The sequence below is a fragment of the Leptosomus discolor genome, chromosome 2 (genome assembly GCF_034619465.1).
Source record: "Leptosomus discolor isolate bLepDis1 chromosome 2, bLepDis1.hap2, whole genome shotgun sequence".
Classification (NCBI taxonomy): Eukaryota; Metazoa; Chordata; class Aves; order Leptosomiformes; family Leptosomidae; genus Leptosomus; species Leptosomus discolor.
The window spans coordinates 72,920,477-72,943,810 of NC_141392.1; the positions used below are offsets into that span (position 1 = coordinate 72,920,477).

The following is a 23,334-nucleotide window of genomic DNA, read 5'->3' on the forward strand; positions in this document are numbered from 1 at the left end:
TTATTGAACCACTAAATAAATACAATAAACGTCTGTAAAATAGGTTTTATTGGTTTCTGTATGGTATTTGGAGATTTAACATTCCATAATATTGCATACTACTCATATGTGTTCTGTTACAGTAATGGGCCTTTGGCCTGGATTTAAAGATGCACTATTACTATCTGAAGTCAGTACAGGTATTTTAGTTTCCACACATTATATGAAGATATTGTGCCATAAGTAACTGAAATTTCTCATTCCAGATGTCAGTGAACTCTTGAGGTCAGTTAAACATCACATACCAATCAGCAGACCTGTTACACAAATCCTCAGTTGCACAATTTAATAAATTTAAACCAACTGAGAACTAACTGTGGAGGAAAGACAATAGTGCATCTTTTCTATTATTTTTTTTAAGACAGACCCAACAATAAATATTTTCCAGTTGCAAACTTGTTCTACAGCTAACTTATTTCTGTGCCAACATTATTACTATTTTTTGATTGCTGCTAGCAACAGTGTTTAAAGCAAATACTAGAAAATTAAAAAGCTGTATGAACCAGTCCTCAGACAAAAGTGCAACAATGAAAAAGTAAGATATGATTCAGTGTATCAAGAGTAGGGAACTAAAAAAAAAAAAAATAATCTTATGCTTTGCATAGTTGCATAGATTAGCTAGTTAGTATTCACATTTAAGCAGAACAAATGGTACCCTTTTAATTAAAACCAAAACTGAAACTCCTGTATTTTTAAACCGACTTTGTAACTGAGGGGGCACTTCAGATTCCATATAAAATACCAAACTTAAAGATATTTTCTTTTCACAGTTGTGGTTTGTTTTTTTTTTTTTCCCTCCACACTGGTTTCATCTGTTTAGGTAACATCATCATATTCACGCCCCTACCTGCAAATGACTACACCAGAGCTGACCTTAAGTCATCATCTCTGGTTTTGTATTGTTCATTTTTGTGCTTGTAACAAAGTGTGATGTAAACCCAGTGATAAAATAGGAGAGGCCATCCTGTACGTTATCCTTTAAAGAAGTTTCATTACTATTTGTCAACAATTTTAGGGTAAACCAAATGTTGAGTTTAAATAATGATTTTCATTAGCCAAAGTCCATTAATTTTAGTTCCCTTTTAAACAGTTACATTTAAATGTAGAGGCATGAAATACAGTTTATCTAAATGCGTAAAGTGCAGTCACTAACCGTTCACACATATAGAATAATATATGCACAAAACTGAAGACATTCTTTCAAAACAAATACAATATTTTAAATGTCCCCTCTTCATTTTCAAGTCTTTTAATCAAGATTTTTATAGTTCAGATTTGGTTTAAATTAGAGAGGCTTATAAATGCAGTTTTTACAGGGTTCTCCAAATAAAAAGCAGGCACAGCTGGTTATGTTATCAAAACAAGGTTGTTAGAAACCATGGAATACCCTGTTACCTGAATAATTTTCTTACACTAGAAGAACATTGAAATTCAGCATTTACTTGTAATCCTGGTAGATTTCCATGAGTGTTACCCTGTACCTTGAACAGATGGGGTGGGGGGGCAGGAGAGTGGAAGAAGGAAGGTCAGTATATGAAAACCTAAAACTATGACAGTAAAAAGGGCACAAATACAATCATCTAACATTGTATGAAAATTTGGCAGCTGTACTCAATATTATCACACTATTCAAAACTGTTGTATGCTGTACAAATCTAGGTTTAAAGTGTCATTTGCTAAAATATCTCGTTATTCAGAGTTCATAAAGTAACAGCACTCCTATATACACATCTTGCACTTCTATCTTCCACTAAAAAGACTTCAAAAAGGTTTCTTCCCTCCCAGTTACATCTTAGTCAAAACTGACCATTAAGCTTAGAAAATCCACTTCAAATCCCGCATTCCATTACAATATCGTATATATTGCTGTAACATCAGTGAAACATCGTAGAATCTTAACTTGCATGTAAAAAAAATTCTAAATACAAAATGGTACTGTAAATGATACCGCCTTTAACCTGTATTTTTCAGTGCATTAAAATATTGTTTAGTGACAAGCACAGTGCCATGGGGTAAGTAATCTGAAGTTTAAATTGCAGCTTTTTGTGAAGCATGAAATGCTCTCATATGTCAAGGCTTTCACTTAACCCAGGAGTTTGATGTTAATACATTAATTACAGGTAATAAAAAATAATCATACTTCAGGAGTTAACCCAAAGTATTGACTTCTCCAAATGAGATATACTACCAGTACACCAGAAACACTACTTATATGCAAGTCGAAGCGGAGCATACATTTTTCTGCATTCAAAACTGTTAATGTAAATATTAGAATCCTATTTCTTTTAGTGTTTAACAGCAAACACCGTATATTGTAAAGCCTAAATATTTAGATAACAGTAACTTCTAGTTAGTTTTGGTGTCCACATACTTAATGCTATTTACAGTACAACAAACTTTTCCTTCAACTGGAAAGGAGCGATTCACTATTCATCCTTCACTGCAGTATTTCTGTTGTCTTACCAAAAGAAAACCCAGTTAGTTAAGTTAAAGAACAATTCAAGTGGTGGTAGTGGATTTGGTCAAAAAAACCCAACACCTACTGACTAAACTTTTAAGAAGCTACTGTACTAGGAAGGCAAACATCGCAGAGTTTCTCAAATTAAAGTGGTGTTACCACATTCTGACAGGAGACAGCTGTAAACCATCTGCTTGGTGATCTGTGCAAATCACCGTATCCCTGTCACTCATCATCGCAGCATTCTTGTGGTAACTACAGCGACTGCTTCCGCTGCAAAGTACTGTGTGTGTGGCTGACTTTTAATGCCATTTAGCAGCTTTAATTACAGAGCCAACATCAAGTGACCAGCAAGCTCTCTGCTGATTCCAATTTGAAAGCCTCCAAAATAGTCCTCTCCCCACGTAATTCTGAAAAAGCTTTTCCATATATTCAATATTAGGTAATTAGCATTATATATGTATATCTACTATGTCTTTAAATACATTTTATAAATAAATTCCAAGTGTTTTGTAAGTAATGCATAAAAGTTTCACAATTTAAATAAATATTTTTCACATTCCAATTCAGCTTCTTACAAGCTCATCTTTATTTCATGCCTTAGTTCTGAAGCAGTGGTTTTGCTTCAGTACAAGAGGTAGATTTGATAGAGACTGGGCAAGTCAAGCCTACTGCCAAAAATGCAACTGTCAGTAACTGTATTGCTGATATGCCGTTTGAGACTACATGAAAAATTCAGAACCACTACCTAAAATCCTACCAAGTCTTAGCTTAACAGTTCTTGTTAAATCACATTTAATGCTTTACTTTAGACATGATTACTCACAGTTGTTTTCTGTACATAAGAGATAATGAAAAACACAAATACAAAACAAAGAACAGTTGTATCTAACAATATATAAAAGTGCATGAGCTGCTTCTTCATCTATTTCTGCAAAACATACTCAACTTTTCCTCTAACTTTGGCCATAAAGAAAAGACCTCTGGGGAAAAAAAAAACCCAAACCAACCAACCCCAAACCCTACAAGTGTTTACATTTTATGCTTGTCTTCACTGCAGTAGTTTACAGCTGAAACCCCTCCATTGGAGCCTCCTGCTGTTGAAACACAAACTGCTGCTGACTTTCATCCACCTGAGGTGCAATACTGGAGTCCTCCTCTTCGACACCAAAGTAATGTTCTATGAGTTCAAAAGCCTTTTGGTAGATCTCTTGGTTTTCATGCCTCTGAAGAAATTCAATTTTATCAAGTCCTAAATCCAAAACAAAACATTTTCAAAATCTAGTCACTTAAATGAATGATGAATTCAAAGGGAAACAGCTTATAGTACAGCTTACAGTATACTGGTACTTCTTAGATAAAAAGATGCAATCCCAAATCATCTCAATTCATTCGGGATCATTGACTCCATTTCCTAACCCATGTGTTTCAAGTCTTCATTTTCTGCAGCATTTTCTGCTGTCCATACTGATTGTAAAACTATGCTAAAGGAGTATCAACTAAGGAGGAGGAGGAGGCAGCTGTAGTATCTACAAATAAATATGCCATGCCTACAATGAAATTGAATCTGTATAGAATTAGGATAGCATACAACTGTTTGCTACAAAAATTTGCAATATTTCCATTTTTTTCCTCTTTTATTCTTTCAGTTTTCCCCAACTCTAAATTGTATCCCCTGTTATGGACTTGCCACTGGACAGTCCGGTATCTTTTTTCAAGTTTAATCTTAAGATTTGAAGATACTATCTTTCCAAAGGCTTATCATTTGCAAGGTAGAGGACATAACCCCTGCTCTGCTGGCAGAATTAAGTGCTTGGCAGTCAGTCAGGTTGATTCGAACCTCCTTTTAACCTATTTAAGATCATTCAGCTTTCACTTAAGAGTTGGATTATGAAGAGCTCATACAGACCCTTCTGGTGACTACAGAGGCCAAAGCAACGAGGGTGATATAATGAGCTGTTTCTGCTACTTCAACTTAGACGCCACAGCTTCAGCAGCCTGTGCTTAACTGGTAAAAGGAAAAAAAAAAAGAACCTAGACGTTCCGACAGTTGAAATTATGAACAGACTCAAAATCTGGAACAGCATATGTTCCATTGAAGAATTCAGTACTGACTCCTCTTACACATGAGATTGCAAAACAAGTTCTCCAAGTATGCACTTGATTTTAAAACTGACGCTCTGGAACAGGGAATTCAGATTTAAAGGCTGCCTTACAGAAAAGTTAGTACTATCTAATCAGATATAATATGGTCAACTAGAATTGTCATTAGCAGTTTCTGAAACACAAATGTCTGCCAGTTTTGTTTTGTCAGAGCTACAAAGATAGCCCTCCAGAAGTGATGCCAGATTCATTATAAGCCAGTTTTAACATTAATTTCGTTAAATCAAAAGCGTCTAGCCACGAAATTCTACAGTCATTTTAGTTTTGATATCCTGCCTTTAAAACGTGGCTTAATTCAACAAGTCTTAAAGGAAGAAACAGAACAAAATACTTTCACAGATTAAGTACAAACATTTAATTTTATGATCTGAACTTGATTTTGCTATGACTGATATTTACTATGCTAAAAAGTGATCCAACTTTGGGAATAACTGATCTCGCATCCATGTTGGCAATGAAACTGTAACAGACAGGACTATATATTAAAGTAATAAAACTGTTTTTAGGACTGGCTGATAAACTTACGCAAACCATGGCTCCAACGGACTAGGACACCTGTGTGTTAAAATATGTCTAAAATGTTTCTCTAGAGGGACATTTCATAAACTGACCACAGACAAACATCCACAGGTTTTCTGCATTTAAACACTTTTCCCACCATGTTACATTACTTAATTTATGATACTTAAATGTCCGCTTATGCTTGAATTAATTCTGATACAAAACTTACCTACAAGTTTCAAAGTGGTTCACAATGGTTTTATTTTTACAGCCTGAAATAAGGAAGTTCAGGTATGTAGTTTTAAAAGAAGGAATTTCTTACCATATGCCTCCTCTATAAGGGCACAATAAGGATTAACACCCATTCCATTTTGCTTGGACTCTTGTTCTCCAAGGCGCAGAATATTTTCAAGTCCGTTTAAAGCCACCTGTACTATTTTTGAATCCATCACAGTCAGGAGGTCACAAAGAGGCTTTGTACAACCTAGTGCTACCAAATACCTTTGTAATAGCAGAAAAAAAGGGGGTGGGGGGGAAAGAAGGACTGATAATCCAGCACATTTATTCTGATGTGACAGTCTATCACTATTGGTCCTTAATTTTGCTAAAGTAGTGGCTGAAACAAAAAATTCCTAAAACATGCAACACAAAGACAAGCTTAGTCTGAAATTCAATAAATATAGTCTAATTTATCCCAATGAGAAAATTTAATGTGCATATTCCTAACTGCAGTGTGGAATTTCTAGTCTTTTCAACTCCTTTTCACTTAGGAAATTCAGAGGGGTTTAATTGAATGTCAGAGTAAAACGTAGTTTTAGCAGTAATTTTTTTCTCAGGCATTTGAAGTTTTGTAGTAGCAAAACATACTGAGTAAACACGTTAGAGGCAGAAAAGAACACTGGACACTGCTCTGTACTAATGCAGCCCACACTAGAGTCCATTAAGGTATTTGCATTACCTACTATAAAGGGAAGGACATAATTGTATATGTAAAAAAACCCCCTGGGATTCCAAGTATCCTATTCCTTTCTCCAAATTTGCACAAATTGTGTATGAACTTTAGGAAGTCAGAACCTGTGTCCTTGGTTCTAGTGTGCAAGTAAAATGAAGACAGTAATGCTTGCCTGCATCAAGAGGTTATTTAGTAGTTTTAAGTGATCCTGCAGTTAGATAGTAGCACCTTGAGGACATTAAAAGGGCTAAAACTTCAGGACACAGAATGACATAGATACGTATTTTGTGATGAGAAGCTACTTTTATGGTATTACATGCACATGTACTATTTGAAGATCCTGAACTAAAAGTTATTCAAAATACGCTAAATTTTAAGGTGTTACATTATGCAAGCAATCAAAATAACAGCAAAAAACCAGCAACAAACATTCCTTACCCCTGATAACACTTAGTGGTTATAAGAAAACCAGGACTGTTTACATTTTAAATAAATAAGAACAAACTTATTGCAACAGATCTCCTAAACGTGTTGGAAAAGTTATGACATCACTTTCAGTTCTGGCTCCCAAACAATACACTGTCATTTATAAATCCATTCATCAGCTACCGATTCAAATTGATTGCTACACTGACAGTATTCAGAGAAATCAGAGAGTATTTTATTATAGTCATTCAGGAAGTCCAATCTTTGCAGCACATAAATAGCTGCTGACAGTAAAATTTTAATCAAACTCAATTTTGAAAAAGTTTAGGTATCTGCTTTAAAATAGTACTGACAGCGAGTTGAAAATGCATGAAGAAACCACTAAAATTCCTGAAGTCTCTCCACAAAGGTACAATCCCACTGCACAAGTTTTCTTAACAACTCTCCCAAAGTTTTCTGTTTTCAAACACTGAAACTGTTCATTAACTGTTCCAGTTGTGTTTGACAATGTAATGTCAACTCTGGAAGACAACCCTGTGAAAGCTTTAGGTGTAATACCACTGAAACAAAGCAATACAGTATCGGTCAATTTATTATTAAGTCTCTATTAAGTCTCTACATACATTTCACTCATTTTTCTGAATTTCTACATGTTTAGTTCCTGCACAGAGTTTCAAGGAATTACAGTGGTGTTTAGGATTTTGTTGCTATATTTGCCAAGATTCAAATACAGAAATAAAAATGCCTTAGAGAAGATGCTTAGGCAGAGAAAACAGTAACACACACAAACTTACCTAATCTGTTCAGGGGTTCCTCCTGATGTTGCATTAGTTATGGCCCATGCTGCTTCTTTTCTGGTGCGAAATTCAGCTTTTTGAAGAATTTCGATCAATATTGGAAAAATATTTGCATCTATAACAGCCTAAGAGAGGAAATTGTAGTATTTCACAATAATTAATAAGGATTCAGTATACACAAACAATATTAATACCCTTCATTATGAAAGTCAGTGATGCTTGTTGGTATTAAAGCAAACGTTTTGTTAGAAGGCACTACACAAACTAGAAACACTGAACTGAAATTCAGAACTATTCCAGCACTGCACTGCAGCAGCCGTCAGATTATCATCTTCTTTGATCTCTCCGACTGCGTACTGGACAGGCCCATTTAAAAACCATGGGATATAAGCACTAAACCCCAGTGTTTGAACTGGAGATCAAGCCTCCTTGATCTCCTTCACTCTGCCCATTTTACTGAGGTTTGCGGTCTCTACAGAAGGACTAGTCTATAATTGAAGACTGTATCAGGTATTTTAAATGGCACCAAGAAGTAACATTTTTCTCTCAGATTGAAGTAGAGCAGGAAAAAAAAAAAATCATGTTGACACATGTACTCTGATTCAGAACTCTCATTTTTCTTGACCAGAACCTTTTTTTCATGTAACACCAGACACTGGAGCAATAGTCAGCATTTAGTAGTTTCCACAAGAATACAACTCAGCATTGATGACATCATACAGGCTTTTTAAAAAGCCAAGCAAAAATTGGTAGAATTGTCCACTTTTTACTGGACAATAATTTGTGCAAGATGTTTTGTTTCAACTTTTAAAAAAGAATTTTTTTTTATTACTTCCATACGTATATTACAACGCAGAACAAAAGTAAAGAGAATATACCAGTAGATGATACTCCCACAGGAGCTCCAACTGTTGAACCAACTAAGTGCTCTCCAACTAAGAGAAGTTATCCTTTCATTTGTTTTATAAGCATCAACCAAATCCCTTTGGGAGAAATTAATGAGTTTCTCCTGTACAAATCATGCTAGCTATTTTTAAAGTATTATTTTATTAAGTTATTTATAATAATCTTTCAAAATTTAGAGGAAAACATTTAAGCTAGGTAAAATTATAGACAGTTAGGACTAAAACAAGGAACGCAAAGTCAATGTAGTATCTACTTATTTCTCCTTGTGAAGGAAAACCAAGTGAACAGTAAAATGAAAACAAAACCAACCAAGTAACAAATATATACAAGCTTTACCTGAATCTGAGCTCTGTTTCCTGCAGTAATATTAGAAACAGTCCAGCACGCTTCTTTTCGAATAGATTCCTTGGGACTACTAAGCAAGTGCAAGAGACAGGGTAATGCAGAGCAGTTTAGAATCACCTAAAATAGTTTGAGAATTGAAAACTGGGTTGTACAATATACACTTATATATATAGGTTTGTGCAATATACATGTATATAAGCACTTTACAGATGACTTCAAAAGAAGATTTTTCAGCACGTTTATAAAGTATCATAGAAAACATCTTGCAAAATTAAAGTGTTCAATGCTCTAGTGTGTGAATAGACAGTCCAGCGACTTGAAAGAATCTGCCCTCAATTAAGTTCAGACCAGAAGACTGACAACAGCAAGTGTACATAAGGCTGCTTAAGGCTAGAAAATGAATAACTGAGAATAACTGAGAACTGTAAATCTCATTTGTGTAGTTATTTGTTTGGTTTGTTGACGTTTTTGGTGGAGGGTTTTTTTGAGACAGATGTTTGCTGTTTAATTCTTTAGGAAAATCCTCTCCCATAGAGCTCACAGCAGATTATATAATTAACTTATTTCCTTATTTTCCCTTTATGTTAGGTCTGTCAGCCTTTTAGGCAAAATGTTCTTTAAAGCAGGACTTGTATTAATATTTCCTGCATTGCTTCAAACTCAATTCCATTGCCTAAAATTAAAACATAAATCTTTAGAACAAATTGCATCAGAAAGAACTCTGCATACAAATTAATGGACAAATCAACTATGACTGTTGTTTACAAGTGAAAACTTTAACTGCATTTGAAGACTTAAAAAAGGGAATGACAATAAATAACTGAATCCTCACTAAGGAGAAAAAAAAAAAAAAAAAAAAAAAGGGAAGCAACAGTCAAAATACCACACAGGAATGAAGCAATCCACTACATAGTGTTGTAAAAAAAAGGTTAATTCTTGCAGTAATTTAATGTTTAAAATAGCAGCCTAAACTGTCAAATTAACAATATAGATTTGTACAGAGCCTCTTTCACTGATGTATGCAGATAGCTGTACTGGACATGTATTTTGTCACAATTTTTACAAAATTCTGTCCTGGCAATTCATTTTTCTTAAATCAGCTAGTCTTACCTGTGTTTGGATATCATCCCCAGTAACAATATTTCCAACTGCTCTTAATGCAGGGGATACCACCTTGTAATCATTATGCCTGGAGACAAATATTAAATCGCTTGTTATTACCAAAGTGTAATTTCGCACTTTCAGTGAACAATGGTTTACTTCAAGTGCTAAATTTTTAGTTACAGAAAACACTGCATTACTTCTTAGACTTTCCCCCTATTTAGCCAAATTTGACAACCACAAGCCCACAACTGAATTGCTGATTCAAGGAAAGGGCATCTCTACGGAACACCACAACTTAGAGCAATCTACCTGTCCAGCAGAGTCATTTTGCCCAGCTCAAGTATTAATTGAATACACTACTGGAACCTGCATCATTCAATAGCCATAGGAACAAAAGGGGTGTTATTAGCTGCATGCTAGAACTTAGCAGCCCCTCTTTGCAAGTGAACTTCCCCTCTCCTAAGTCAATAACCCTAGAAGCCAGTACATGAAGTCCACATTCCCATATTCAACAACTGGGGTGTGGGGGAAGGAAATCTACTCAGTTCTCCTAAAGCATCTACAGAAGAGAAAGCAACCTCACCCTCTCCTGACAGCTACACAAATAAGGTTTCCACAGGGAACCGTGCTGAGCTGTCAGTGCTGGGAACTACTATCTCTGACCTACTCTGCAGCCCCCATGTGAACACAGGAATTTAGTCTCCCTTTCTAGGAAAATAACGAACCATTAACCAAATCTACTTCAACAGTTCAAAAGTGGCACAAGCCTGCCTCTGGACTTGGAGAGTCCAAGAGCTGTCTGTACTGCAACTACATCTCTTAGAAAGGTAAGAAAACAAAATACAACAGTGACATTAAAAAAAAAAAAAAAAAAAAAAAAAAAAGCTGAGAAATTAATTTACAATTCAAGCTTGGTCTTCAGTCTTTACCTTTCTATTCCTCCATGTAAATGAAATCCTACATTAAATTTTAAAGAATATAAAGGAATACTTTGGAGAAAACTTTTTTTCAACTGTCAATCTTAGGAAAATCCCAGGAGCCAAGCAACCTAGCAAGCAACTTCAAAGGTTTCAGACTGAATTCAGGTTCATCACTTCTCACAAAGTAAATTCAGACCTGAGGTAAGAAAAAAAACCCTCAATCTGAATCCATTAATATTAACAGTACTGTAAGACATTTTTTTGGTGAATGGAAGACTTACATAAGCAGCTCTACCAATCTTCGACACACTCCAGAATCAATAACAGCTTGAATTTTATCATTGGGACCATCTGAAAGGTAAGAGAGGGCCCAGCAAGCATCTGCTAATACATCCGGGTCACTGCTAAACAACAGTCTCGATAAAACATTTAAGCAAGGAGCAACCTAGGTTAAAGAAAAATATTGCATAAAATTAGGTGTTTCTTATTTTTCAGGTTTCAGAGAACATTCTGCAAAGGCATAAAGGTGCAAAACTATTCACTGACAAAGCACATGAGCTCATTAATGAATCGGGACCTAGGTGGAGCACCTCATGATTAAACTAGATAACCAATTCAAATTGGCAAATTGGATAAATTCTGATTCACAGCCTATTTATTTACAGATACTACATTAGGTATACAATTGTTCAGCTTAAATAAAAACCATCTGCTTTTACAGGTAACCAGATGATCAGGAATTACTGATGCTTTTCTAAATCACTCAGGGAACAGAATTCCCAAGTAATAACATTTTTTGGTATTGCTGTCTTTGTAGGAGTACTGCAGTCTATTTGTAATAACCAATTTACAATTGCTTTACCACAAACTCAAAGAGTAATTCAGAGGGCTCAGCGTTCACTGAACCAAATCAAACACGCAATGGATGACTTCAGTTCTCACTGGACTTAGTCTCCTATAAATTCCACACAAACAGAGCCAAATGAACCAGACCATCTTAACACCACTTGGAACCCGACAGGTTTTAGCTGTACAGCTCAGGAATTTCATATTCTTTGTAGAACTTAACTTTTATCTTACATTGGTTATGCAATTCAACCTCCTTTACGTGTCCAACTGGTGCTATTCCAAAGGGAAAAAAAAATAAAAGCAAAGGGCTTCACCAAGAGCAAGTCCTGCCTGACCACCTCAGTGGCCTTCTATGATGGAGTGACTACATCAGCAGATAAGGGAAAAACTACAGAAGTTGCCTACTGGACTTCTGTAAGGTCTTTGATGTGGTCCCCGACAACATCCTTCTCTCTAAACTGCAGAGACATGGATTTGATGGGTGGGCTGTTTGGTGGGTCAGGAATTGGTTGGCTGGTCTCATCCCGAGGGTAGTGGTCAATGCTTCGATGTCCAGATGGAGATCGGTGACAAATGGCATTCCTCAGGGGGCCATACTGGGACCAGTGCTGTTTAACATCTTCATCAATGGATTGAGCGCACCCTCAGCAAGTTTGCCAATGACACCAAGCTGAGGGGTGCGGTTGACACCCTGAGGGATGCGATGCCATCCAGAGGGACCTGGACAAGCTTGAGAAGTGGGTCTGTATGAACCTCATGAGGTTCAACAACATCCTGCACCTGGGTCAGGGCAATCCCCAATATCAGTACAGGCTGTGGGATGAAGGGATTGAGAGCAGCCCTGTGGAGGACAATTTGGGGATACCGGTGGATGAAAAGCTGGACATGAGCCATGAACGTGTGCTCACAGCCCAGAACGCCAACTGTATCCTGGGCTGCATCAAAAGAAGTGTGACCAGCAGGTCAAGGGAGGTGATTCTCCCCCTCTACTCTGCTCTGGTGAGACCCCACCTGCAGTGCTGCATCCATCCCAACATAAGAAGGACATGGACCTGTTGGAGCAAGTCCAGAGGATGCCACAAAGATGATCAGGGGGCTGGAGCACCTCCCCTACGAGGACAGGCTGAGAGAGTTGGGGTTGTTCAGCCTGGAGAAGAGAAGCCTCCAGAAGACCTTATTGCAGCCTTCTAGTACTTAACGGGGGCCCATAAGAAAGGTGGGGACAGACTTTTTAACAGGGCCTGTTGCAATGGGACAAGGAGTAACGGTTTTAAACTAAAAGAGGGCAGATTTAGGCTAGATATAAGGAGAAAAATTTTTACAATGAGGGTAGTGAAACACTGGAACAGTGTTCAATTGACATCAGAAGTCCCCCCTTTCTGTTAATATCTCTCCAAGAATTAAGTGGCAACAACAGAAAGTACCTCATGAAGCAGACAAGTGAATTCAATACATGTAAATTCTCTCCAGGTTATCTTTAGTGATCACTTAACCTCAGTTTCTTCTACCAGAATACAGCAATGTTCAGTTGTTTTAATCTTTAAATGTCATTAATCTCACCAGAAATCAAATTCATACTGAAAATAAGGAGCTAATACTCCTACTAGCCTCTACAGTCTGCCTTCATAACCACATACTGGAGAAAGGAGGAAGTAAAGGGGAGAGCACACAGGCAAATCACCTGTCACCATAGTCTGATTTAACTGCATCTGACAGAGCAGAAAAGTCAAAATTTTACTCCTGCAGCATGCACTTGCAATCATAAAATAAGCAAAAATATTTTTAAAAGCTTCAATCATAACTCACAGCCCCTAAAACAGATCTGGAGAAAATACAGCCCCAAGGGGTTTGGCACTGAATGTGTTATTTGCCCATCATTTCATATCAGTGGATGACTATTTGCATCTGACTAACTACAACCTCAGGTTTTTAAGTAATTTCATTTTAATAGGTGTCAAAGATTTTTTTTTTTCCAGATAAAATGGATTCCAACAGATGGACAAGACTGTGTGATCACAATCTTTATCTAAAAAAGATAAAATTGAGTCTAATCTCCAGGTTCAAAAATTCTGTGTGTTATAACAGATTACAAACATTAGTCTTCAGCTTTATAATTTCTCAGAATCAATACTTTATTATACCTTACTGAAGTCTGGAGGTGGGTTCTTCCCTCTACAGAGATTTGAGAGAGCCCAGACTGCATTTCTAGTTGTTGTAAGACGATTTGAATTTGTTAACAGTCTGTCAAAGAGAGACAACAATAACAAAAATAACAATTTCTTATTGAAAACGCAAGTCTTTTTGTGTCTATTATTACCAACAGTACCTCAAATCAGGAAAAAAAACCTATTATTGGGCACTAGTTTCAATTTATTTCTCTTCATAGCTTCCATGCTGCAAATATTTTCTTAGAATCAACTGACTGAATAGATTGTTTTGCATGGACATCTCATTCCTGCATCAATATATGCATATAAAGTAAACCATTGCTCATATGAAAAAATCATTCAACTAATCTTTTCAGAAGGTCTTCAGAAGAGGCAAGGAGATGCAACCCTCCCTTCAATTAACTTTGATGTTTTCATTCAAAGCATGCAATTAATAATAATGAAAAAATTTCCATGAAAAGTTAGAACTTAAAAGATCTTTTTAAAAACTTAACACTTTACTGGTTTTGCTGAATAGAACACAAAAGATTCAACACCTGAAAAATCAGGTTCACTCTCTGATACATACCGAAATATCTGAAACTGTTAATCCTTTAAATCCTCAAGGAAGGTAATCACATACTCCTCTATTATTTTAAGCTATTTTACAAATGTTTTAAAGCATTTTAAGCAATAATAAATTGAATAAAATTTGTGTGTGTGTAAATTTTTTCCCTGTGATGAAGCTATCTTACATCCTATTGTAAGTGTATAGTAAATGCTGGAATGATATTCCTAGTGAAGAGAAATCACCTGGTGGAAGGCAGCTCATGTAACAACTACTCTGCCAGCCCACCTTGACAAGCAAATGAATAGATAGCAAGACCAGAGCTTGGAGCTACTGGACAAAGGTGGGGAAACCAGCCTATTGCCCAGCCAGCTGGAATCACACAAATGCAAGTGTGAATTAAATAATCTCTCCCACCCTATATATCTAGAACTTTGGCAGAACAGAGTTCTGCACAATAGAAGTTCCAGTACTGTGAAATTTCATACCCATGAAATAACACTTCTCTCCTTTTGCAAACATTGAAAAGCTTCCCGTCATGGATTAATTAAAGATATACATGAAGCTAAGGTAATCCAAAACATTAGATTCATAGCAATGCAATAAAGAAAAAAAAAATCTTCAATTTAGCAAAAAGTTGATATCATTTTCAAATAAATTTTAAGTTAAAGCTTACAGTTATCTACACCTGTAAATAGTTACAGTATTATAGCTACATACTACATGTAACTATAGTATATATAGTAGTGTACGTATGTATATACACATTAACTGTACATATGTAAGTCTCTATATGTGTATATATATATAGTAACTATAGCATTATAGTAACTATAGCATTATAGTAACTATAGCATTATAGTAACTATAGCATTATAGTTACTGTACTAATTTACAATACTTACTCCAAGAGGGGTGGCAGTATTCCACAGTTTAGAACAAAGTCTCTGCATTCTGCATTATCACCAGCAATGTTACCAAGAGCCCACACTGCCTTAAAAAGCAAAGCGTCCAAGTGAATTTATACACGCTTGCAAATCAACTTTTACAGATCATCTATACATTTTTACAGCAAATATTACAGAATTAAAAAAAAGCAGTATCATTCCCAATATAAAATTTCAGAAGACTACCGATTTCTATACTGCATTTTTTGTGAACTAGAAGTCAATTACCTACACTTGAGCTCATCCTTTGAAGGAGAGAGTCTTCTGTCATGAAAATATGTTGATTCATGTGCTTTTCAATAAAAAGGATGCACGCACTCTTCAATAGTTACATTTCCTCACTACGTGTAATAGATTAAATAAAACTGGCTCAAAGTTGCAAACAATGTACAAGGAATAAAAAAGTTAAGTAATGAAATTTCACTATACAAACTTGCAAACATGCCAAATAAAAGCCAGTAAATTACAGCCTCTCTTAAAACATAAACAGAAAAACCCCAAAACCAAACCAACCAACCAAAAAAAAATGTTCAGTAAAATGTTAGTGAAGACTGTAACATAGTAAGATGGAAGAACAGAAGGATATAGGAAATAAAGCTGCAAGATAACTTAGGGAAAAAAAAAATCCACACTGTTTTCTACTATTTTATTTCTATTATGGTGTTTTAGATCCTGTCCACCTGTAAATTACACAACAGAAGTGAGGTGCTTTCTTCAAATTACTCAGTAACGTGAAACAAAAAGCAAGTCCAAAGAAACCTGAAAGAATCAGAGGAAAAAAAAACAAAACCCACAAGCGAAAATACACTGAAGGTAAATTTTTATCTTCCTAGAGCAAGATCAATGAGCTAGTGGGCAAATGAGGCTCAAAACCTCTCTAACCACACACACCTCAAAAACGGTATTCGTATATGAATTTTAAGTAGTTATAAAACAGCCCAAGAAAACAGTTACCTGCTCCTGTACATCTTCATGTTCTGAACTAAGCAACTTAATAAAAATTGGAACAGCTCCAGTTTCAATTACAACTTTGGTGTGTAGAAAAGTTCCAGATGCTATATTTGTCAAAGCCCAAGCTGCTTCAAACTGTTGGGGAGCACAAAGAAGACTATGTTAAACCACTCAGCAGTAAAGCTTACATTCATGAAGAACTTTGACATGAGCGTTGCAGAGGTTAGATTTCCAACATTTTTTTCCTTTCCACTGAAATGCAGTTATTACTATTATTGTACTTTCTCTACAAGAAAATAATTGGCATTGAGAAAATCTCTATTTAATAAGAACCATCAGAATCTAAATTATTTTTAGGTTTTGGCTTGCAGCACTAACTGTAAGGAAGATTCCAAATCTCTATTAACTAGTACAAATCCCTTCCGTTTACTTAACTTTATATTAAGTTAATTCTTCTAGTATGAATGTACACAAGACCTAACTGCCATTCCATGGGCTACCACAAGCAGATAGAACCAGTTACTCCTATCGTTAACTGCGTATTTTTCAAAGATTTTCTAAGAAGGTTTCAAACAAGCCTTTCCGTTTCCTGTATTTTTTCCTCCTTACAAGATTTCAGCTGAAAAGTACTATAATATACTCAACACAAACAAAACATATTCTGCTCACACATCAGTGCTGATGAACTTAATATACCACTCTGCTCAAGAGGAAACCCTCTTGAACACGTTCTGCTTTCAACACTCAAGTATTTGACCAGTTGAGCACATAACCCTGAAGACTACTATGAAATTCACAAGAGTCAACTCACAATTTCACTGGCAATAAGCAACATTCTAGACAACTAAAATGTACAGCTTTGGTGGTAAAAAAAATAATGAAATCCAGTTAATGCTTTCCAAAGCTCTTTCGAGGGGTTTCTAGTCCCATTCCAAACCCCCAATCAGTACCAGCGAAACTCACTTGCAGAGTGTAGTTCTCACTCCTCTCTAGAAATTTCACAAATCTCTGTACTACTCCTGGTTTTTGTATGACTTCATCTATAGGTGGATTAGGCTCTAGGGAATAAAAACAAACATATTTGTGTAAGTCTAATAACAAAGACCAAATAAATTACTCTTTCAGTACAACACAAAATATGGTAAGAACTGAGAAACATATTCGTAATTTTTAGCATTCAATCCCTTTAATCTCAAATGAAGAAGCTAAACTTTTGACTTCATAAGACTGTAGGATCATCTCGATAAAGTGCTGCAATGTAGTAAACACCCTATTATGTATAATAACAGTAACACACACTATTAGCCACTGGCATGTTAGTAACACATTACAAAACACTGTTCCCTCCATCAGTAGCTCAGGTCACTGGAAGAGCAGTTATGATTAGATACCATTTTGAATGACCAAGCATACCCTTACCTATCATGCTATACAAATACTGGCATTAATTTAAGACTGCGTGTCTTACAGTCTAAACAAAACCAAGTCACAACTGTTCTTTGGCAGCCATACAACTTTCTTCCCCTCAATTACAGAATGAGAATCAGAAACTGAATCACCGCAACAAGTACTGTAAGTAATGTCAGTGCGCAGTTAGTTACCGCCCTGGACACTTCAACAAAACATCCTTGCTTTTGTTACTTTGTCTGAAAGACTTAGCATTAGAATAATGAAGCTTTCTGTATTTAGCCATTAGGTCGGAAGAGATTTGGCACGGTTTCTCTATAAACAGAACCAGAAGTTCCAGCAAGCTCTAGTTTAAAGTAAAACAAAACTAAAGGTTAACTGACTCTCTCTGACAAAAATTCGTCATAACAACACAGAAGGAATGAAAAAAGAAAAATCAGGCAACATTTACGTACCTTTAGATAGCAATTTTCTGAATTTCTGAGTTGCTGTGAGTTGCTGATCAGGATCATCCGAGAAAATCATCTGCACCATATCTACTGTAATAACTTCTTCCTAAAAATGAAAAGAGGATTTCTTATGTCTAGTACTATGCACGTTAACATTTTAAACACACTCTAAAGTAATTACCTCTGGAATAGGTACAGTAGAGCTGACATCAGGATCCTGAATTGGACTTTCTACCATAGACTCTTCATTTCCCGGGAGAGAAACGTTTCGGCGTTTAAACAGCTAAACAAAGATGAAATTTTTGGGAGACATTAGAACTTATCATAGAGTGGGTACTGATGACATACATAGACGTGAAGAAATGCTATCATCAACACTAGTCAAGGCATTTCAACTACCCACCTTCCTATTCATCCATGCAAATGGAATTCTACACGAAAGTTCAAAGAACATAACGGAGAAAAACACTATGATATCTGTATCTCGATAAACTGCACTGCAATACTTCAGAGAGGCACTTAAAAATGGAAGTTCTTTTTAATTAGCAAAGATCCATACATTTTTCCACACATAAGAAAAAGAACATACAGATCTTTTCACTTTTAGTCTTTCATCCCTCATAATTAGCATTTACTTTTAAGCAGGAAACAGTATTCTACAAGCTTTCTCCTTTTTTAATTTATAAGCTAAAATCCTTGACACAGAGCCAATGTTTGTGTTTCAGCACGCTGCATTCCTCCCTTCAACAGGCCTAAGATCCATGTACTTTCTTTTGCATGACAATTAAACAGTACCTGTATTTCATACACAGCCGCAGAAAGATTAAAACAGAAATATTATTTTAATATAGTTGGGAGAAAAAATAGCGTAGCTTCCAAGTGAACTTTCAAATTACGTAACATTAAACATTCTCTGTATCCAAAAATCACTTTACAACTGGCTGCATGCGCTGCCCATGCTCAAAATACATACCTGCACTGTAGTAGTATTTAACAAGCCATGTTTAATGAGTGCCTCTCCACTTTCTGGCATACAAGCAAAACATTCTCATTAGCCTGTTTTCTTCTAGAAACCAAATCTAGCTTTTTATCTTTAATCCAGTACCACCCTTACAACTACTGTAATTAACAATTCTAAGAATAGTTTTAAATGTACCAGCATAATAAACGTTAGAATCTCAGTCCACTGACTAAATTCCACCTGTAAGCACAGTAATGAAACCTTTCGCAAACTCCTGAAGGTTTTGTCCTCTAGAGGAAGGAGACATACAGAGGTCTTCAATATATTTAACCTATAGAGAAAGCTCTATTTTAAAGTAAAACAAAACTAAAGGTTAACTAACTCTCTCTGACAAAAATTCATAATAACAACACAGAAGGAATGAAAAAAAAAAAACAGGCAATGTTTATGTACCTTTATATAGCCATTTTCTGAATTTCTGAGTTGTTGATCAGGATCATCTGAGAAAACCATCTGCACCACATCTACTATAACAGCTTCTTCCTAAAAATGTCTATAGACACCTAGATTTCTGCTACTGTACATGCCCAAAACCGCAGAAGCAACTCTATGTTTACACCTACCCATATTTCAAACCGGAACCTAAAAGAAGGCACTCTCTCCCTTGTTCAACAAGCTTCTCAACTGGGCACAATCCTGGACAAAAAACAACTGCAGAATCCTGGACATAAACAAGGATTAATTCTATTTAAACCCACAACAGAAGAAGAAACAACATTCCTCTTTTGGAAGACGAGTCATTCTTTCTAGCACTCAGCGAGGGCACAGAAGCTTTTGGCTGAAATGTATAAACTGTTACTGTTTAGGATCATGGTCTATCTACCAGTTATAATTTCCCCTGGAGCAAAAGCAGTCTCATCTCCTTGCACAAACTTGTTCTCTCCAGTTCAAGAACAGGTGAAAAACACCAGTCCAACAAATTCAGATCAAGGAGAACATAACAGTATTCTCATTGTTACAACAGTCAGCATGGCAGGGGAAATGACCATTGTTTTCATAATTTATCTAGGGATATACAAACAAAACTTTCAGCAGGAACTGCAGTGCAGTTACCCATTCACAGACAAATGCTCCAGTATCATATCAGTATCATACTACTTCTTACTCTTACCTCTCTGACCCCACTAATTTAAATTCCTTTTCCACGCAGTAGCACCACCTTCCCAGGAGAAGTGTAAGCATTCCCACCTCAGAGAGGACTGTAGATCAGTGCCTGGGACACTAGGTCATGGGAGACAAATTCAGCCACTTTAGACCAAGCAGAAAAAAAAACTACATTCCTTACTTCCCTGGCAAGAAACTAATACACATTTTGGGAAGAGTAACTACCACAAACCATTAAACTATGCAATGCTCCATGTATTCTGATCACTAAAAATCCAGTGAGGACAACTGCAAATGGGATCACTAATTGGTAGCCGCTTTACTAAGTTACTGTAGAAAATCTCTTGGGCTATTTCAAGTATGGCTTCAAAGATGAAAATATTCCTCTCCCTTCTAACAACTCAACTTTGGCCCAAGCTCTGGAAGAGAATGCAAGGTCGCTAAACCTTACTGGAAATAAGAGTATCCTTTTGGCCCAGTATAACATGTTTAAACCTAGACTAAGGATTAAATTTAAGACACGGGTCTCTGTATGCCCCAGTGACTTAAGAGGGCTGGCGTTCACTTTTTTGTTTTATGATCCTATTGAGGGGCACCTGGTGCTCCCCAAGATTGCACAGAAAACAGATGGCACTCTGGATTCTGCTCCGCAGGAGGAGCCTGTTCAAGTCCTTTCACATATCTGAATTTAGCTTCACAAGCACTCGAATGGCTCATCAAGATATTTACCTGTTCTTCCCTTTTCTGTTTCCGAAGCTGGATTCCTTCCTCCTCTCTTCGTCTGCGCATTTCTTGGGGATTAAGTGCATTATTCTTGTAGCTTTTCATTCTGAAGTTATCTTTACCCGGGCTTGCCATGTTGTCTATCAAAAAAAAGAAAAAAATACTTCAAAAGGCCAAACCTTGCAAGGCAAACCTGCCATCTTCTGTACTACAAAAGCATCTACAGCAGCAGCTGAATATTCCTGTAGCTGCTTGTAATACCCAGCTCATCAATAAAAATCTTTAAGGTAGAAATCAGAGAAAAAACCTTTGCCTAGATAGGCATTTCTAAACTGTGGATTAACCTACAGTTCATCCCAGGGATCAGAAGCTTCATTAAAGGGCATAAGATACTGCAAAAAGAAGTTATGAGTCTTATGAGCCAACTGAGAAACAAAAAGCAAAAACATTTTGTTGCTAAATTTTGGTTCTGTCAGCAAGTAAAACAATTTGCTTCCTTCTCTCACAAGAGAGACATTAAATTTATTTAAAAAAAAAAGAACAAATGCAAGAAGAGAACTTGCAGTAATAACTGCTTCATTTAATATCTTATTGCATTATTTCTTGATTTTTTTTCATAAAACGCCTGTCTTGCAATTGTAACACAGGATCTAAAGGTTATGCTGCATTTCCTTCTAACCTGTACGTAGAAAAACAGATTAAGGGTCAGCAGCACCCAGACAGGCATATTCTTTCCCATTTTAGACTAACAAAATGATTGACTCATTCTAATTAACAGTTCTTCGATGGATTAGAGGATTAGAACAAGACTGTCATTTTGGACATATCAGTTGTGAAAAGATAAAAGCAATAAAACATGATTCTGTCACTGAAATGATCAAACTGACTGACTGAAAAAGGTTGCTAATGGCACAGTGCTAGATTTGAAAGTTAAAACTGCAGCATTAATCTAAGAAATAACTGTCAAAAATACGATTTAAGGCTCTACACGAACTCTCCCTTGTCTGGTATCCTTCCACAACAAGAAACATCTGAACTATAGCTCTTGAGCTGTGTGCAACTCTCTATCAACTTCCACACTGGGACTTTTTTTTTTCTTTTTTTTTTTTTCTTTTTTTTTTTTAATATTTGCAATACCAAGGACTGCTGAGCAATAAACACAAGCTACAAGAGGAAAACAGTCCACAGACTTAGGCTGACATCAACAAGACACTACAAGGGCTCGGCAGCCTGTTTCACCCAAACACATTTGCGTCACAAGAACTTTAGTAAACTACTGCCATCTCTGGACCACGATGCTAAGTGTGCCGATGTCTAAAGTAACTTTCTAGTAATTGACATGTAACTTTTGAGGTACGATTTAAGACCATTCTTCCAACAACACTACTGGCTTAACTACTCCTAGAACATCATCACTTAATCATTCCAGCCTTGCTAATTTAGCTGTGCCAATAAAACTGTCAGGCCGAGCAATGAACCAAACAAGAAAAGCGTGCATTCAGAGTAACTCAGCTTAGGTCACCAGCTCTATAAAAAGTTACCGAAGCTCACTAGGGAGGAAGCTCTCATCAAAACTGTTTTCAAACAGAAAAGCTTCTGAATTTATAGCTTCGCTGCCCCCACAAGGGCTTTGGTACAAACATGGTAGGGCAAAAAAAAACTGGCAGTCCCTGATCTATCCATACTCAGGCTTCACGACTTCTGCATCTAGATCCACGGAAGTCTGCGCTTCGGCTCTGCAAAACTAGTTTTAATCTACGTTTTAACACTAAATTCCTCCACCCACCGCATCCTGCGTCTCGCCCACCTGTTGTGCCTAGACTAAGACCCATCCTACCAATAGGTCTGTTCGCTCACTGCCGACTCAAAGCTCCCTAAACACCGCGCCTCGCTGTACCACCGCCCCTTCCCCGACCGCCAGCGCCACGGGAGGCCGGACGCCGCCCGGAGGCTCCGCACCGGCCGAGACCCTGGCGCCGGGCCGGGTCAGACCGCAAGTCCCCTTGCCGGCTGCTCGGCCGAGAAGACCCCCACCCCGGCCACAAAGCGCAGGTAGCGAAGCCCTTCACCCACGCCCCCTGAAGCGGGGCTGGCGAAGCCCTCTCCATCAGCAGCGGGGCAGGGAGGCGGCAGCCCTCTGACCGAGAAAGCGCGGGAAGACCCCGTCCCAGCACCGGCCGTCCCGCCCGGCGGGGACCGAGCTGCTGTGCGCGGCAACGCCCCGCCGTTACCAGCCGCCCCCGAGCGGGAAGGAGACCGGCCTGCGCCGGGGAGCCTTACAGCGAGCGGCACCGCACCGCACCCCGCCCCGCCCCGGCGGGAGGCACAGCCCCTCCTGCCGCTGCCCGCCGGCTCCCAGCGCTGTTCTGCTCTTACCCATCGAAGCGCAGACACCCGGCGCCCGCCGCCCTCCCCGCGAGAAACCCCCCGCTCCGCTCCGCTCCGGAGCTCGGCGCCGGCAGCCGATCGCAATTCAAGATGGCGGACGCCGCCCCGCCGCGCGCCGCACTGGTCGGGGGGCGGGCCCAGCAGGCCCTGCGCGCGCAGGCACCCGCCC

The 23,334-nt window shown here is 37.6% G+C and overlaps 1 protein-coding gene across 3 annotated transcripts; it reads right to left on the reverse strand.

The window, feature by feature from the left end:
• Nucleotides 1-30: 30 nt before the first annotated feature.
• KPNA5 (karyopherin subunit alpha 5) lies at nt 31-23,170 on the reverse strand. 3 transcript variants are annotated; one of them, XM_086482428.1, is made up of 15 exons: nt 23,154-23,170; nt 20,784-20,917; nt 18,111-18,212; nt 17,936-18,035; nt 17,037-17,131; nt 16,077-16,208; nt 15,081-15,169; nt 13,602-13,701; nt 10,893-11,056; nt 9,698-9,776; nt 8,579-8,704; nt 7,334-7,461; nt 5,484-5,662; nt 3,534-3,749; nt 31-1,520 (listed from the first exon to the last, which is right to left on the reverse strand). In XM_086482428.1, the coding sequence occupies exons 1-14, from the start codon at nt 23,155-23,157 to the stop codon at nt 3,562-3,564; spliced, it is 1,620 nt and encodes a 539-aa protein (XP_086338554.1). In that variant the 5' UTR covers nt 23,158-23,170; the 3' UTR covers nt 31-1,520; nt 3,534-3,561. The 3 variants fall into 3 exon arrangements, 2 of the variants coding, with proteins under 2 accessions (XP_086338554.1, XP_086338553.1); XR_015184269.1 differs by lacking the exon at nt 31-1,520 and adding an exon at nt 4,407-4,505 and having other exon boundaries at nt 3,721-3,749; XM_086482427.1 differs by lacking the exon at nt 31-1,520 and having other exon boundaries at nt 3,063-3,749.
• Between the last annotated feature and the right edge of the window lie 164 nt (nt 23,171-23,334).

Bases quoted from the DNA above. Each gene is read 5' to 3' on its own strand.
- KPNA5 (XM_086482428.1), bottom strand. The intron at 8,705-9,697 runs GTAAGACTAGCT...AAACTATTTTAG, and splicing joins GGGATGATATCCAAACACAG to GTGATTCTAAACTGCTCTGC. The intron at 3,750-5,483 runs GTAAGAAATTCC...TTTTGGATTTAG, and splicing joins CCTTATAGAGGAGGCATATG to GACTTGATAAAATTGAATTT.